The 19043-nt window shown below is 42.4% G+C and overlaps 1 protein-coding gene across 1 annotated transcript; it reads left to right on the plus strand.

The window, feature by feature from the left end:
* The first annotated feature begins 441 nt into the window (after nucleotides 1-441).
* On the plus strand, nucleotides 442-18817 carry LOC139384585 (growth arrest-specific protein 2-like). Its single transcript, XM_071129416.1, has 10 exons — nucleotides 442-476; nucleotides 6996-7347; nucleotides 7748-7976; nucleotides 8836-8945; nucleotides 10444-10585; nucleotides 12677-12740; nucleotides 12867-12977; nucleotides 13329-13380; nucleotides 13647-13754; nucleotides 18605-18817. The coding sequence occupies exons 1-10, from the start codon at nucleotides 442-444 to the stop codon at nucleotides 18815-18817; spliced, it is 1416 nt and encodes a 471-aa protein (XP_070985517.1).
* The last annotated feature ends 226 nt before the right edge of the window (nucleotides 18818-19043 follow it).

Consider the following 19043-nt stretch of genomic DNA (forward strand, 5'->3'; position numbering starts at 1 on the left):
CCCACTGGGAATGTGATGAAAGAAATACAAGATGAAACAAATCCTTCTCTCTACTATTATTATGACATTTCACATTCTTAAAAGGGTGGTGATCCTAACTGGCCTAAGACAGGGAATTTTTACTAGTATTAAATGTCAGGAATTGTGAAAAACTGAGTTTAAATATATTTGGCTAAGGTGTATGTAAACTTCTGATTTCAACTGTATATACAAAAGTATGTGGACACCCCTTCAAATTAGTGGATTCGGCTATTTCAGCCACACCCGTTGCTGACAGGTGTATAAAATCAAGCACATAGCCATACAATCTCCATAGACAGTCATTGACAGTTGAATGGCCATACTGAAGAGGTGGCACCGTCACAGGATGCCAACTTTCCAACAAGTCAGTTTGTCAAATTTCTGCCCTGCTAGAGCTGCCCCGGTCAACTGTAAGTGAAAATGTCTAAGGGCAACAAGGGCTCAGCCGAGAAGTGGTAGGCCACACAAGCTCACAGAACGGGACCACCGAGTGCTGAAGTGCGTAGCGCTGTCCTCGGTTGCAACACTCACTACTGAGTTCCAAACTGCCTCTGGAAGCAATGTCAGCACGAACTGTTCGTCAGGAGCTTCATGAAATGGGTTTCCATGGCCGAGCAGCTGCACACAAGCCTAAGATCACCATGCACAATGCTTGCCGCCATTGGACTCTGGAGCAGTGGAAACCTCTCGAGTGATGAATCACGCTTCACCATCTGGCAATCCGACGGACAAATCTGGGTTTGGCGGAAGCCAGGAGAATGCTACTTTCCCGAATGTATAGTGCCAACTATAAAGTTTGGTGGAGGAGGAATAATGGTCTGGGGCTGTTTTTCATGGTTCGTCTAGGCCCCTTCGTTCCAGTGAAGGGAAATCTGAACTCTACAGCATACAATGACATTCTAGATGATTCTGTGCTTCCATCTTTGTGGCGATAGTTTGGGGAAGGCCCTTTCCTGTTTCAGCATGACAATGCCCCCAGTGCACAAAGCGAGGTCCATACAGAAATTGTTTGTCAGAAATTGCAGTCGGTGTGAAAGACTGGCCTGCAAAGAGACAGGGCTTCAACCCCATCGAACATCTTTGGGATCAATTGGAACGCTGACTGCAAGTCAGGCCTAATCACCCAACATCAGTGCCCAACCTCATGAATGCTCTTGTGGGTGAATGGAAGCAAGTCCCTACAGCAATGGTCCAACATCTAATGGAAAGCCTTCCCAGAAGAGTGGAGGCTGCTATAGCAGCAAAACGGGGACCAACTCCAAATTAATGCCCATGATTTGGGTATGAGATGTTCGACAAGCAGATGTCCACATACTTTTGGTCAGGTAGTGTATGATCTAATCCCACTTGATGGTTATCAATGATAAACAGTGCCCTTTACTGATAAAACTGATGAAACGTAGTGTTATATTATTTGAGGGTTTTGGCCTACCTACCTGACACTTATTGTTTAGAAATGTCAAACTAATGCCAAAAGCCCCCCGTTTGAAGAACAAAATTGCTACCTTTTAAACTTTCCAGGGTAGCTTTTGTAGGGAACGCTGCCTTCATCTTCTTAAAATGTGTACTGGTGGATCGTAACTAACTTGAAAGGTGCATACACCGTCACATACTGTACTGGAGTTTGAGGCCGGTCTGGAGAGCAAAGCAAGTCACAGGCCTTGTCCCGTGAAGCGCGGTGAGGAGCGCCCACTCCATTTGGATAGAAGACACAAAAAATCACTTCGAGATACTTTCAGCGATTCAACAGTCCCCACCCATCCCAAAGGCAAGGATCCATTCTCTCCAAAAATCTCACTCCCACTGGGCCAGAATCATCTTTGTCATCACCGGGACGAGGTCCGAACTCAGCGGTCTTCATGGCACCTGCCAGGAAATTCATCCTCACTCTCATCAGGTTACATTTCTGAGCTACCTGAGTGCATTTCTCCCTGCTCTGCTGAAGAGTTTTTGGCTCCTCTCATACAGGAGTAATATATATATTTTTTAATTATTTATAAATATTTGTTAATATTATATTTGTTTATATTAATTATTTGTTTATTGTGATTTATCAGAGGGGCTGCAGCACCCTCAGCACCCTTACTACCTGCTGCTATGTCCCTGAATCCTATGAGGCCTTTAACAAATATTTAAAAGGCACCATTAATCGGTAAAAGACATAGGTAAAACTGGATAGGGACTAAATGCGTTGGTTTCTTTTTACAATATATATATATGTGTGTGTGTGTGTGTGTGTGTGTGTGTGTGTGTGTGTGTGTGTGTGTGTATATATGTGTGTGTGTATATATATATATATATATGTGTGTGTGTATATATGTGTGTATATATATATATATAAATATATATATATATATGTGTATATATAATCAATTTCCACTGTCCAAAAGTTGTTGAATTTCCTCTTCACTTGGGTAGCAGAGCTGCCACCCATATTGACATAGACCTTAGAGAAAAGGCAGACTTGTGTTAGTCACAGAGCAAGTCCCTGTTATTTTGTATCTGGATTCCACTATAAATAATGTAGAACTCTTACATTAGTCATCGCTAATGTTACCCTGTCTCATGGTGAGTACTGGACATTCTTGCTTTGAGCTCTCAGCACCACTGTTTTGTCAGTCCTCCACCAGCAAGTTTCCCGCGGAGACTTTAATCATCTACATCTGCTATTAAAACGTGCAGGGGTTACTTCTGTGGGTGGTCTTTATGACTACTATGTGCAGGCAGTATCTTGAAATTCAGACCTGTCACCTCGTGTCTTTTGATTTTTGGCGCGTCATCCATTCCATGTAGACTAGCAATAAGGTGGAGTCATCAAACAAAACAGTTGCGAAAAGTTTTGACACTGGACCTCGACATATGAACAACTTATTATTCTTGTCACAACGTCGTTGACAGCCGTAACACCCACAACTTGTAAGATGACACCAGCAGCTTTCACAAGGCACACAGGGGTGCTTCATTGAGAAGTGGAGGTAGCCTACGTTCTTATTGCACATTTTCCATTTAGCGGACCTGAGAAGATAACCTGTAAGTGATGTTAGGTGCTGCTGTACCTACACACACAGTCTCTTTGTTGATTTTTACTAAGGGGATTTATTGAACAGTTTTACTTACTCATTGACTCTGTAAGTATTTCCTTTATAGAGTATTATTCCTATGCAGAAAGTTGATTAAGATATTCTGAATAATGAAGGTCATTGATGAGGATGGTGATGGCTGTACATGATTAATAAATAGCCTGTGTGTTTTTGTGTTTAGTTTGACCACTATCTCCACTAATTGTACCTTCTACTACTCACCACTAGGCCTACTAGAAAAACCAGTTGTTGACTTTGTGACTTGTGATCTGAAAAGTGAAGCTATAGATAAACTAATGCATTTAGTAAAATACATACATTTTATCATTGAAATATCAGTTAAATAGTGATGATTTCAAGCGGTAGCATTCATTTTATGTGATAAATCCTAAGTAATAGATGGTAAATGACAGCTGCATTGCCAAACCTTAACATTCATTTTGAACCTGTGTGTATATATATATATATATATATATATATATATATATATATATATATATAAATTGAATACATTTTTATATAAACATAGAATACATTTTCTGAACGAAATTAGTATGGATGTGCTTAAAATTGTACTCCATGAAGAAAAACATCTCATATTTACTAGAACTGATCGAAGTGTGCATATCACCCTGGACCAACTTCCAACCAGGGAACTGAAAATAATATATCTATCGTCATATTGATGTATATCTGTGGCCCAGAGGGCAATGGTTGGGCCAATAATCACTCAATGAACAGCTTGTGCTGCGGTCACTGTTTATTTGATAAATGTCTCCTTAGAACCATCCATGCTAAAATTCATTTTTTTCTGTTTGATTTTAGTGGCCTAGTAAAAAGAAAATGTCCAGTGGAATTCTAGAGTAAAGCCCCATTGTTCAAGGTGTATAAACAGCAATGGGCAATTGACCTTACAATCCTATCTGCCGGTCTGAGGTTTATTTAGTCTGGAACCAGCTGAGACAGAGCCATGTACCGGGCCTGGAGCCCAGCAAGATGTAGTCTACCTACCCTGCAACCAACCCTTTGAATACAGTATCTGTGTTCAGTAGGGTCGCATTACCCCAGTTTAGCTGTTTAAATCTGAGACTTGATAATTGGGGACACCAGATCTCTGTTCAAATGCTGTTTCAGAATGGTGTAACTTCCAGCAATGCTGTTGGACATCAACTTGAGATTGCCCATCTTGTTCTTCTCTGAATTGTTCATTCAAACAGTTTGGAAAACTGATATTTAGATCAGGGGAAGTCTTTGAAAGCATCTATAGATATTTGTTCATAGTTGCCACAAAAAGCCTGCTGGCTGTTTGGTGATCAATTAGTTCCACTTGACAATCAGTGGTGTTTAGTAAAGTGCCTAAGTACATACCACCACACACTGCTGTTGGCAATTGATTTGTGTCAGGACAAGCCATTGTCAGTTTGAGGTCTTTTCTGCTCAAACTCTTGAAGCTTGAAAGAAGGTACTATAATTTCAAGATGAAAATATTATCTCAGCCTGTTGAAAGGACACTTGTTTACCGGTGCCAGATGTGAGACAGCATCAGACCCATCCCCATGACAGAGCCCAGGTTGGGGCCAGCTCGGGTAAAGGGAACCAGACCATCAATCAGTCTTGTGAATTTCAATTTGAATGGCCCACTTTGGCATTACAGGAACATACTACACATATTCTTAAGTTTGATATTACCAGTAGAATTCTAAACTTTTTTTCCTCGAATGGATTTGTTTCCCTGTGAGGTTGTTCCCTGCCATTAAGACACAGTCAATGATTAAGCAACACAGTAACAGGCCCCCAAAATGTCACTGAAGGAAATCTTGTGCTAGCTAAAGAGATTTTAGGTAGGGCTAGATAAATGAGGTGGTAGAGACCTACATAATATCAATGCAGGTATGGGCTTTTGTGCGCCTGGGTATACTTGGGTGTCTGTGTATGTGTGTGTGTGTGTGGGTGTACATACAGTATGTGTGAATGTATTTTCAGCCTTGAGTATAAAGACCCCTTTTGTCTAGGAACACAGGTGCCTGGATTGTCCTGTAGTAGAGGTGTGAATGTGGCACCTGTGTGTTCTGTTAGAGCGTGAGGCTCCCAGGCCCGGGCCGGTCAGCCTGAAAAACAGCCACATACATGACAGACAGGCCTCCGTCTACTCACCTAGGCCTGCATGGTGCATTTACAAAGTCACCCTACTAAAGTCACAATGACGAACATAGTCTACAAGGTCATCAATCTGATCTGTCCATGGTTGAGGTCTTTGTTGGTACATTGACCTACTACTGTTGCTGTAGGTTGTGTGCTTGCTGCGCCATCTACCTGCTTTCACTTTTTTTTGCAGACTGTAGTACGGTATACCGTAGTATTTACAGTAGTGTTTTTGCAGACTGTAGTACGGTATAACGTAGTATTTACTGTAGTGATTTTGCAGACTATAGTACGGTACACCGTAGTATTTACTGTAGTGATTTTGCAGACTGTAGTACCATATACCGTAGTATTTACAGTAGTATTCTTGCAGACTGTAGTACCATATACCGTAGTATTTACAGTAGTATTCTTGCGGACTGTAGTGTACTGTAGTATTTACTGTAGTGTTTTTGCGGACATTACAGTAGTATTTACTATAGTGTGTTTGTTTTATTATCTTTGACATATAAGTGGAGGCTTTCTTCTTCAGGAAACCTACTGGAGAAATTCTGAACAGATAGTTCAGCGCTTCTGCTCTTTTCTAAAACTTGTAGGGAATACAGTATATGTTCTATACTTTTCATGTATATGTTTCTCAATTATGGGTGAGACAAATTTTGATATAGGGAGGGGAATGGGCAGGGTATATGCAAATTAAATACTGTAGTATTTACTATAGTATTCTATAGTATACTACAACATTCTATAGTAGGTACTACACATGATAGAAGGATACTACGGTGTGTATTATAGTATTCTACAGTATACTACAGTTTATTGTAGAATTCTATAGTAAACTGTTGTATTTTTTCATGTGGGTGCCTATGTGACAGCATGACAGCTACTTAGTCAATATTTGAAGACAATAGGACATTACCTTGAAATTATACTGTTTGCACATGTGTATGCTATCAACAAATGCTATTTTCAGTACAATTAGAGTGATGGCTTCTGTGGGGGTTACGTCCCTGTCAGCAGTCTTTTTTTTACCTTCCGATAGTCTGTGACTTTAAACAGAACTCACATTTTCTTGGCAATTGAAATGAACGGCACGTCTGAAGTTATGTACTATAGAATCTGGGCATCTTATGGTAACAGTGTTTGTAACAGTGTTTGTAAAAGTGTTTGTAACAGTGTTTGTAACAGTGTTTGTTGAAGTTGACCAGTATATTTTCTTCAGTCCTTTTCTGCAACCCCGGTGCATGTGTTGTTTTCTGTGGGGATTATGGGAAGCCAAAGCATGTCTCTGCATGGGGTTGGCCTTTATGATGAATACTTGTCTGGAAAGAGGAGAAATGAAGCATAGAATAGTGCCAGGGGATTCGCTCTTGGCTTTAGATGTTTGTCTATTAAATCCTTCCCTGACATCAGTTACACTAACAGTTATGACAAAAGGTTGGTGTGTGTGTGTTCATGTTTGTGTGAAGATTTGTGTGTATGTAGGCTCTGTGTGATCTCTTGTGTCAGTACGTGTATTTTGTATGTTTGTGAATACATGGTCCATAGTGTTTGTGTATGTGTTTATTGTGTGGGTTAGTATGTTGTCTGTATGTGTATCATCCATGCTTTTGGTTTCCACACTGAAGACCATTATGAGTTTTACCTGTGCCAAAACAATCTCCTGCCCGGACCTCCACCAACTCCTGACCTTTCCGCTCATGTGGGAGTCTGGTGGACAGTCCTCCTACTGTGCTCTGTTGACTCTCATAGCCCCCCCCCCCCCCCCGACCTGGCCCACGCTTGGCTCCTGTCTCAGCTGTGTGCCCCTGTCCTGGCCCCTGCTCTGGGAGGATGGTGTGGAGTGCCCCTGTCCTGGCCCCTGCTCTGGGAGGAAGGTGTGGAGTGCCCCTGTCCTGGCCCCTGCTCTGGGAGGAAGGTGTGGAGTGCCCCTGTCCTGGCCCCTGCTCTGGGAGGATGGTGTGGAGTGCCCCTGTCCTGGCCCCTGCTCTGGGAGGATGGTGTGGAGTGCCCCTGTCCTGGTCCCTGCTCTGGGAGGATGGTGTGGAGTGCCCCTGTCCTGGCCCCTGCTCTGGGAGGATGGTGTGGAGTGCTCCTAGGCCTGGTTAGGGTCAATGAGAGTGTTCCACACCATTAGATTTACTATCAACTGAACGAGAGGCTAGAGCTTGTTTGAGTTGGGTTGAACTCTTGCTGTAGTAGGCTATTAAAACTTTATACCGAATGGCTGTCCTGATGTATACAACTAGAAATGGGCAGAAAATATTGAAACTCCAGGAAAACGTACTGTACCAGAGGCTGACAGACAGGTCGACCCCTCTGACAAAGAGCTGATTTACAGATAGAAATGCCGCACCACAAATAAGCTCTCCAACTCCCTCTTTTGATGTGACATATTCAAATGTTGCAAATCTAGAAAAGTGACAATACTTTTCTCAATACAAAAATATTTGAAACATGAATGAAATATAATGTTAACAGCTTGTTTTCCTCCTGTCCTGCAGGTAAAAGAGGAGGGCACCATGAGCAGTCCGGTGGAAACAGAGGACGACCAATACAGTCCAATACATCTCACTGGGCTCGGAATATGTTGCCCCCTCAGTCCCAAACAGCACCACAATGGGCCTGGTCTGGAGAGCCCACAGCAGCACACCAAATGGCTCCCCAGCCGCCACGAGGCCAGCCTGCTGCCCATGAGAGAGGACCTGGCTCTCTGGCTCAACATGTTTCTGGGTAGGATGACTTTCACATGGTTTTTATGTTGTTATGAAACACCTGCAACAAACCTGTAACCATCTTGGGGTTTGGGGCTTTTAAAACACTTTTAACAAGGAATGTGTCTGAACTATGACTAAGATAATGTGATGCATTGGTTTAGCTCAATTCTTGTGCAACATAGGCCTATTTTTGTCATTTCTGAACATCAATAAAAATGTCACCCATACAGGTTATGTGAGGACATGAAACTGGATCATACTTTTTATATTGGATAATGGGGACATAGCTATTGGTTGGTGTCCTGAACTGGAAAGGCACACATTAACCTAAATCCTTGAAATACTCCTGCATGTCTGGTCACTGAAAGGAGCCCTGTTAAGATATTATTGGAAGGAAGTCAGGAAGGGCCTGAACATGTCACAGCCTGTGTGTGTCTGTGTTGGGGAGATGACTAGATAATATCCATCACTCACACATAGGGATCGACTTGCAACAATGCAAAGCCACACATAGGTATTTTCTAGGTCTACAACCAGGAAGTTTGCATGAGAATGACGTCGTTAATAATAAAGTCCCATTATCCCTTATCATTATTCACAAATAATGCCGGAGCAGTATAGTACATCTGTGTCATCACAGTGAGTAGTAACCTCAGGACAAAAACACCTGTGTAATGACATATAATGCCCTACATGATCAGTATGTAGCCACTATATAGTCACTTATCATGTACAGATTTGTTTTATTTTTTTATAAAACTGTATTATTAGATGTAAAGCACACAATGATGTAAGACAACTATTTGATGTCAAATGGGCTCCCCTTTCTGTGGCCTGTTTAGCATGGTGTTGGTGACTGACGTTTCTCACCACAGACTCTGAGGTCACGGCTGACAGCCTGATGGACAGGCTGGATAATGGGGTTCTGCTGTGCCAGCTGGCCGAGGTGCTACAGGAGAGGATGATCCAAGCCAGCAATGGCAAGGTAACGTACAAACATATATGACCATAGACAGCATACATTACATGATCACATTTAAGAATATTGATCTTTCATCAACTTACTTATGCCATACAGATGTCTGTATTTCAGTGGCTCAGTCTAAAGATACGATCTGCAATTGAGCTGTCTCTGGTGTACATTTGGTGTATTTTTTAATTATGTTGAAACCTAGCCATCACTTGAAAGTAGACAATAAAGGACAGAATGTTTCACTGAGAGTCTCTGGTTTTGAAGTCACCATCTGTGGTTCTCCTCACCCCTTCTAAGAGTGCTGCTGATACTGATACTGACTGAGAACTGCATAATGCCACGCTTCATTGTCATTCTTGAATTGCGTTTACTAGTAACTGTTTCCTAAGTTCATAAAAAAATTACTCAATATTGTTTAGAATCTTACACAGAATCTGCCCAAGTGCTGGTTGTTGGAGTTACTTTCTATGGTTCACATCTGACTAGACATTTGGAGGGAATTTAATTAAAGGCCCAGTGCTGTCAAAATGTGATTTTCTTGTGTTTAAATACATTTCCACACTATGAGGTTGGAATAATACTGTGAAAATGAGGATAATGAGGATAATGCCATTTTAGTGTAAGAGCTGTTTGAAAAGACTGCCTGAAATTACAGCCTGTTTTGGTGGGATGGAGTTTTGGCGGTAAATTAGTTAATAGAGCAATAACAAAGAGAATTCCAAACCTCCCTGGCTTTAACAGTTCGTTTTCAGTTTTCCCCTCTCCATTCAGACCACTCCCAGACAGTCCTAGCAACATTCTTGCTTGAGAAATAGTTTTTTTGCTAAAATGCTATTTCTGTTTCTTTTTGAAACTGTTTATGGAAAACTATTACCGTGAGGTACTTAATTGTTATCCAGAAATGATTTGATATTGACATAAAATTGGCTGTATTGGGCCTTTAAGAAAATAATTGATGCCAAGAGGATAATGTAGTGGGATTGACCCCAAATTGTTCGGGGATTGACCCCGAAACAAAGCAGTTAGCCCACTGTTCCTAGGCTGTCATTGTGAATAACAATGTGTTCTTAACCGATTTGCCAAGTTAAATAAAAAATTAAATAAAAAATAGAAAAGAGCTGTTATTAATAATTATAATGCACTAATTATACCATGATAAACAATTGAGACATGGATTGTGTATGTGTGCCATTCAGAGACTGAATGGGCAAAATACAAAATATAAGTGCCTTTAAACAGGGTATGGTAGGTAGTAGGTGCCAGCCTCTGTCAAGAACTGCAACGCTGCTGGGTTTTTCATGCTCAACAGTTTCCTGCGTGTATCAAGAATGGTCCACCTCCCAAAGGACATCCAACCAACTTGACACAACTGTGGGGAACATTGGAGTCAACATGAGCCAGCATCCCTGTGGATTTCGAAGGTGTTCTTAATGTTTGGTATACTCAGTGTATTGAGCTGAATCGGAGTATTGACACTGACTTGGTGATTGTCCCTGTGTATTTTCCCCAGACCTTCATCCGTAGGGTGATTCATTGGCGAGCTGATGCTACTTCTGGCTCTTTCTTTGCCCGGGACAACACTGCCAACTTCCTCTACTGGTGTCGGAAGATTGGTGTGGATGAGACCTACCTGTTTGAGTCTGAAGGTTTGGGTGAGTGACTACTTGCTTGTCCATCTCCGTCTGGCATTGACAGGACACAAATCTGTCCTTAAACAGCCAATATCCATCAAGTTGTCTAAGAGAGAATCTGTAAATCTCTGTCAGAGTCAACCAGATTAACTCATGAACACTGAAATGGTGTGGCTAATTGGCAACAGACCCTACAGTTAGTTCATTAACACACTTCTGCCGATTCTAATCTGTGCTCAGGATGTGCGACGTCCAGAGATTTACCAGAGATAATCTTATTGAGAAACAGTACACGTAATACACGTCACAAGAACATCTGCTTTTAAAACGTTCCCGGCCCCTATCCCATCTCTACTCTCATCCGTATATATACTCTCATACCCTCTTATCAGACCATGGGAGGCCTCTGGCAGTAGTCTCTGGAATGGTTTCTTTCTTGTGCCTGTTCTGGATTAGTAGCCTGTCCCATGTGGAAAGACTGTTCTGTGTCCCATTGTCCTCTTCTCTGTCCTGTAGAAGCATGGCCCCACTTGGAAAACACTCCAGTGTCACCTGTCTTTGTCCTCCACTGACTTCCTAGCTTTGATCTGTGACTGTCACTATGAGAAGGCCAGCCATGCTTCCTCACTAGCTGTAGAGGATTTAGCGAGTGGGTGAGGGTTTAAAGAGAAGGAAAGAGACAGATGTTCAGGTGGAGTTGGAAAGCAGGTCAGCTCACAGCGCTAGCTGACTCTGTACCCTGAATAGTGGGATGATGTATTTTCTTCTGTGACTTGGATTGTCTTGTCTTAGGATCATGTATCACTCATTCACCTCTGTTTCTGTTCGATGCCTTCAGTACTGCGGAACATGGGAGACTAGTTATAGCATTTTGACCACATTTAGTGATATTAACTGTGTGTGTGGTATACCTATTCCACCTGGGCATGTTCCTGCATGGGCATGCATGACACTGAGATAGTTATTGTGTAGGTTTAACTACCATACACATCAGTTTGCCCCCCTAGTCTGACTAAACTGGCTTATTGGTGAATTGCACTCAGAATGATAGGACGTGATTATTTTTTAAATATGTTTGACACAGGAATTTTAAAGTCATTCATACTGTATATTTTTATACGTACGTAATTGCTTAAATTGTTGTACTTCAACGTACAACTACATGTAAGTGTATACTGTGTATTTGTGGCATTATGTCTGCTCTACTCTATTCCTGCTTTCTCTCCTCCCTCTTCCCTGCTGCATCCCTGGTGTAGTGATGGGTTTACAGAATAGAGCAATGACAAGGAACTTCATTGCCAATTTCAAAGATCAAAGGTTACCTATGGACACAGTCCAATGTGTCTCACATTTGAACTATAATACCATAACTCTTCCCATTTATTTTGTGCTTTGGTGGTGCTTCCTTTTCATGTTAGGCTACTGAGAGAAGTTAATTTCACTACACAGTATATCCATGATTCCTTCCCCTCCAAAACAAAACCACACCTTCTGTCACAGTGAAATGAAATGACATGTTTAGATCAAGATATGTTTTGATAAGTATTTTAATCACTTTGGAGAGCCTAACTTTGAAGACTACGGATGATTACAGGCATTGAGCGTGCTGTGTTAAGCCTGCATGCCCACGTTTTCTTTACACACGTGTCTGGTGCCTACAGGGATTTGAGTTCAGCTTCAAAGGTAGCTGGGCTCTGGAGAAAGGCATAACCCCTCCTGAGTCCTCACTGACATTCACCCGTATTCAAAATGCTGCTCTTGTTTTCATTTTCCTCACAGACAATGTCCTGTTATATCTTTGCAAGCATCTCTTTGGCAGCTGAATGATGCTCGTTGTTAATCGGTAGCATGTGTGATGTTTGTGGTTCTTGAAATGTAAACACATTGGTTTGATCTTTATTCAATTTAGTCTGTGTGCCTCCTGAAATTCAAATAGCGTGGTGCAGGATGAAGGTTGTTTTTTTGTGTCCTGACATCCTGACAGTCTGTATGGTTTGTCAAGGGCGTTCATGTAAACTCACATTTAGCTGCTGTTCATGTCCTCAGGCTTTATACATTAATATGACAGTATTTGTTTAGCCATCACATAACTTGTGGGTGCTTTATGGACAGTGCTCCACAAACAACCTCGGGAGGTGTGTCTCTGTCTTATGGAGCTGGGAAGGATTTCAGCCAGGTGAGTTGTCATGACTCTGTGTACATCATTCACTCAGAGACTTGCACAACTGCGCTTTTCCCTGTTCACGGAATCTTTCTTTACCAACCATCTAACAGTCATGGTGTCTCACTGACTCGCTCTCAGGTATGGTGTGGAGCCCCCAGGGTTGGTGAAGCTGGAGAGAGAGATAGAGAGGGAGGAGGGAGGGTCTCTCACCCCATCGTCACCTCTGGCCTTCCCCTTCCCCTCACCCACAACTCTTCCCTTGATCTTACCGCTGCTCCGTGTTCCTACACCCCCTGCTTCTGTATCCCCACCTCCCAGTGCAAGCCCACCCCCTTCTCAAGCCCCAGTAGACCCTACTCCTCCAACTTCCATCTCATCCTTGTCAACCACCACTAGCACAACTTCCACTCAAACCTCATCTGTTACCATTGTCACAACCTCCACTCAGACCCCTCCCACAACACCAACCACAGATCCTATCTCAGCCCTGAGCCTTACAGAGACCCCTGTCTCCCCATCTCCACATCCTCCACCACTGCCATCACCTCCATCACAACCCTCACCCTCTCCCTCACCTAAGCCCAAGGCGCGTCGTCCAAGCAAATCATCTGCTAAGAAAATGCCAAGCACATGCAACATGTTGGATGACATAGTAAGTACCTCCTCTCAAATAGGCCTAAAGTAACCATGAATTACCCATCAATGTAATGAGAAATACAGTAGCTAATCAGTGTCATCTTGCCCCACTGACTGTATCGTAGGAAAGATCTTAAGTATTGACCTAGTCTAGCACACCAGACTTCCTCTCCAATTGTTTAGCAAACATTCTTAGCGGTGATAATGCTGGTAGGTATAGCCTACGGGTAGGAGGAGGTTGTGTCTTTGCTTGCTTTATCTGAGAGATGTTTTGTGTTTCAGGTGAGAAACATTATCGAGGACTCGCCATGCAGCTGCCCCACTAAGTTCCCTGTGGAGAAGCATCCTAAAGGATGCTACCGTGTCGGGGAGAAGATCCTCTACGTACGAGTATGTCAAAACCCCTTCCTTCACCCTAATTGTCGGGGTTAATAAACCTCAGGCAGTTGCGTGAAACCATGGAAGTAGATTATATTTATATTGTTCTATACAGCAGTGAGTGATATCATTTATAGGACACATACTGTATGGACATAAACATTCATTTAAACCAACAACCACATGAGGAAATGTAATGATTTAATTTGTTGGTATTGACTTAATACAAACATATTACATTCTTTGCATTTCCTTATGTGTTTGTTTTTTAATCATGTGATATTTAAGAATGTTGATTGACATATATTGAGCAATGAGGGTATGTTTGCTGCACTAAGCTGCAATAAGTGGGAATCTATAGAGAAGGACTTGTTCCAGGCAAAGCCCCATGGGATACAGGGTTGCTTGGCAACGGTAGACTGAGTTCACACCCTCTAATGGGAAAAAGGTATTATTAAAACATGCCCAGGTTTGTATTACTTGATTTGTCCTAATATGTATTGAATGTGTCTTAAAAATAAGTTATTCTATATTATTTTGTTAAACAAAAAGTTCAATCTTAGCTATAATGTCAAATTAACATTTATACTTGATTAAATTCAAAATACACATCTTACTCAGTTGCTCCATATCTAATATATTCTGAAATGGACTATTCAATTCCATAGTTAATTTACCAATAATTGGATGGGGTCGCACTCTATGGGCTCAACGAACCAGAAATGCATCAATTGCTTCCTTAGTGGAAGCTTTCCCTATATGGCCTTGACTGACACTGTAGCATCGTCTGTCTGCTGTCCACACTGAGCTGACAGACCAAATCGTACGTTGTTTCTTATCTTTTGGGGACAATTGGTCACCAACAGAAGACTGTTTTAATGCTCAGTTAATCTCATTGAAATCCATTGGCTTAGAATTTTTTACTCAATAACAGTGTGTGATTTAGCTGTCTTTGTCAATAAGCTGACACGCTGAGTTACAACTGCACACCTATTTTTCTTCCCTGAGCAACAGACGCCTTATTTTTACTGCCCATTTAGATATAATGGCTGCCTTAGACTCACGGAACACCTGTTTCTCAGTAATAGTCAAATGTCTAACATGGGAAAACATGCCCTTACGTCACATCAAAGAAAACGGAGGTCATAAAAATGGAAAGCCAAGGGATGTGGTTGGTTTATGGGCAAGTTCAGTGAGGCTGTATGTTTAGGACGAACATTTACAAAATGGAGAAATATGTGTACCCTGACGGTTTCATGGTAGTTTCAGTGTTTCTCGGCAACCAAGGTCATATGACTGGGGTTTGGTTGCATGTGAAATGTTTGTCTGTTGAAGCTCTGTATTTTTCCAGATATTCCAGATGCCCTCCCCTTAACACACTTTGGCTTATTTTAGTCTTCTGTGGTTTCCTGAGCATAACTGCTAATTACAGATTTAATTACAGCAACATGGACTTGTGCCAGGCTATGTTACCGTTTTCACTTTAGATTGTCTGTGTGCCCAACATCTCCATCCTAACTGTTATTACTGTACAGCAGCATGGACTTGTGCCAGGCTATGTTACCCTTTTCACTTTAGATTGTCTGTGTGCCCAACATCTCCATCCTAACTGTTATTGCTGTACAGAGGTATTCAACCGTGGGTCTGCAGCCCATGTACCGCAGGGTGTCCAAAAAAAGATAAATAAAAAATACTATAAAAAAGTGATTGTATTTAATTTTATTAATTCAATGTTTTTAAGAATATCGCTAGTGGCCTCCCGGGTGGCGCAGTGGTCTAAGGCACCAGAGATTCTGGGTTCGAGCCGAGTCTCTGTCACAGCCGGCCGCGACCGGGAGGCCCATGGGGCAACGCACAATTGGCCCAGTGTCGTCCGGGTTAGGGAGGGTTTGGCCGGCAGGGATATCCTTGTCTCATCGCGCACTAGCGACTCCTATGGCAGGGCGCAGTGCACGCTGACCAGGTCGCGAGGTGTACGGTGTTTCCTCCGACACATTGGTGAGGCTGGCTTCCGGATTGGATGTGCATTGTGTCAAGAAGCAGTGTGGCTTGGTTGGGTTATGTTTCGAAGGACGCATGGCTCTCGACCTTCGCCTCTCCTGAGTCTGTACGGGAGATGCAGTGATGAGACAAGACTGTAACTACTACCAATTGGATACCACAAAATTGGGGAGGAAAAGGGGTAAAAAAAAATATATATATAATATCGCTAGCAACAACAGAATTAATGCATTGTGAATAACAAAAAAAGAAGAGAATATATATTAGTGTCATCCACACCAGAAAAGAGCATATCTTATTTTCTTTCTAATGTCGCCTAATGTATGATGGGGGTCCCTGGGTCGGCGGTTGCCTAGGAGGAGGTTCCTGGGCAAGAAAAGGTTGACGACTCCTGCTGTACAGCACTACCTGTAGGATACACAGTCCTTTCTCTCAATCACAAAAAACACACTTCTCTTCTCTGTATGAATAGAGCACCTGTGAATGTGTGGAGTGATGCCCTGATAACCCCTGTATGTCTGTTTGGATGTATGAGTACTGTGATGTTTGCTTGGCTTTTTAAAGAGCAGAATCTATTGATTACTAAGACCAAGTCATTAGTGGTGTGATTTAATCAGACAGGTCATTGAAGCCTGGCCTGGTATGACACCCACTCTCTCCACTGGAGATTTTTCAATCATGCTAGCCCTGGAGGGCTCCATGCAGCATTCTCAGCTGTTGAAGAAAGGAAGGCCTTTCTTCTCTAAGCCCAATTAAGCACCAGGCTTTATAGCAGGGATGGTAACTGTGTCTGGCACTGAAGAGAATGGAGACATTAAAACCTTTCACAATATCATCTCACTTCCATTACTTCCTTCTTCGATCAGAACACATAGGAGCTTTGTTTGGTTTGCTTTATATTTTAGCAGTGGTCTGACTGCTATAAAAAGAAGACATATCCCCATTAAAGCAATCATTAAAGTTCTATGGGATTACCTAAAAGAAAAAAGTAGTTTCATTTAAGAATAAGTAGGAGATGGTGGTTAGGTTATACTAAAGTCACTGCCCTTTTTGCATGTGACAAGATCCTCCCGTAGAGTGAGATACATGAGAATTTCTACAATACAATTGCTCCATCTCTCATGTAATGACCAATGCAATCACAACAAAATAAACAATTTCCTCAGAAGGGAATGGTTTAAGCATGGCCCCTAGTGGATGATGGGTGAAGGCCTCTTCCTCCATTATCATTCTCATGAATCTTTCAACAACAAACCCTGAGGAGAGAGAATCAATAGAGCTGCCAGGGAAGGAAGACACAGGGGAATCCAGCAGTCAGCTTATGGGCTGTAGTAAAGGCACACGTGTGGGGGGGCAGGGGCTGTTAGAATGAATCTGATTATATAGAAGAAGATGTCTGCCGCAGGGGGTTGTGTGCACAATTCCTAAGAAAGTCTACTTGCATAATTCCACTATGTGAATATTGAGTTTTGAGAGCCATAACAGTCATAATGTATTTTGACTAGTGTTCGGTTACATATGCAATTAATTAAATACAGTAACCCAAATAAATTTTCCTCATAGAGCTCTTGAAATATAGTGCTTTCGAGAGACTACTGAAAAGACAAATCCTTATAGCCTACAGTATTTTATCCCACATTTGTATGGACAGCCCTAACCTAAGGTTGATGAATGGAAAAAACATAAATAGGTGTTTCCCTCCCTCCCTCCCTCCCTCTTACCCTTGTGTTCGTGTGTTATGTCAAACTTGACCCCGCTGTCAGCAATAACATTTTAATCTGCCGGTGGACAGCTGAGGCAAATCACGTTTCAGGGTCTTCTTGGGTTGGTAAATGAGACTACCAGGCATTGTCTGGGTGCACGTGGTTGCTTGTGTATGTGCGTGTGTGTATTCACTTACACCCCTCCACTGTCCATCTCGCCATTAGTATGCATAGTGGAGGACAGGAGGCGTATAGCAGGGGTGTAAATCTGCTTGTATTATCACATTCTTAATGGTTCCATAATGAAGGGGTTATGGGCGATAAGGAAGGAGGGGGTGGGCCGGTGTTGACAGGACGGATGGCCAGGCAAGGCCTCTTGGGAATCTAGATGTCTGTGTGGAGCTACAGCTTTGTAAAGAGACAGCGGTCTCTATTTCGCTGCCTTAATTTTCTTACAATCCGACTGTATTATTTGAGAGCTGTTGCCATGGTAGCGTCAGCTTTGCACCAGACCAGCGGGTGATGTGTAGAGGAAGGTGTCTATGCAGTAGTTGTCAGAGGGCTTGATTTAAAAAGTGCTGATGTCTGTGTTTGCCTGCTATCACGGGTATTCTAAGTGTAACTATGTACATGGTGACTTCACACCAACGTACCATTTATGAATGCTGTGTGCGTGCCTCCGTGCCCGTGCGTGCCCGTGTGTGCCCGTGTGTGCATGTCTGTGGATTAGTCCACTGCATGTGCTCAGCTGGCGTCATGAGGCAGTGTTTCATTTGGCTTAATGAGATTTTGACAAAGATGTCTCTTTCTATGGCTCAGAGATCATTTGACTTTCATGAGAGCTGTTACACAGGCAGAAGGAACGGGTCAATATTTGATTGGAAGGGTATCTTCTCTTAGCTCAGGGGGGGGTCATACAACGAGCAGTTTCAGTCTGGGGAGTGGATCATAACATTTTCCAAGGTTACTATGCCTTGGCCTACTTGAAATCAGACATAGGTAAAGTGCGATTCAAAACCAAGCTAGGTACTGAGCAACAAACAAGTACTTTTGTTGTGATATGGTTGAATTGGTTAAGTTGCTCAAATAGAATAGCAGTCATGGGTTGTATTGTACCTGCTGTTTCTGACTATCCCCTCAATCTTGTTCTTCCTGTAGATGCTGAATGAACGTCATGTGATGGTGCGCATCGGGGGAGGCTGGGAGACCTTGGGATGTTACCTGCTGAAGCATGACCCCTGCCGGAGTCCACCGGTCACCCCGGTCAGGACCTGTCGGGCCAAAGGAAAGTCCCCCAACATGAAGGACTTCTCACCACTGTCACCAGACAGCTATATGGTGGTGGGGGCACACTACCATGCCAAGAAATAAAACATGAATCTGTTCAACCATAACAGATAACTGACACCACAACCTAGCAATGAAGCTTCCTGGTTATTCTGAGCATATCAAGGTTTTTTCTGGAGATGTATTACTATCTGTTAGGTTGGGTTTAGTGGCTCACATGTATGTAGAAAGGTGTATTTTATCATCTAAAGGATTTCAACAAAATATGGTGTTATTTTTAAGGTTAGTTTGAAAATGTGATCTGTAAAAA

Source organism: Oncorhynchus clarkii, chromosome 26, assembly GCF_045791955.1.
Source record: "Oncorhynchus clarkii lewisi isolate Uvic-CL-2024 chromosome 26, UVic_Ocla_1.0, whole genome shotgun sequence".
NCBI classification, from domain to species: Eukaryota; Metazoa; Chordata; class Actinopteri; order Salmoniformes; family Salmonidae; genus Oncorhynchus; species Oncorhynchus clarkii.

Coding starts and splice junctions, on each gene's coding strand:
- LOC139384585 (XM_071129416.1), top strand. CDS start 442: ATGTCTAAGGGCAACAAGGGCTCAGCCGAGAAGTG. Junction 8,946..10,443: donor TCCAAGCCAGCAATGGCAAG/GTAACGTACAAA, acceptor TATTTTCCCCAG/ACCTTCATCCGTAGGGTGAT. Junction 13,755..18,604: donor AGAAGATCCTCTACGTACGA/GTATGTCAAAAC, acceptor TTCTTCCTGTAG/ATGCTGAATGAACGTCATGT.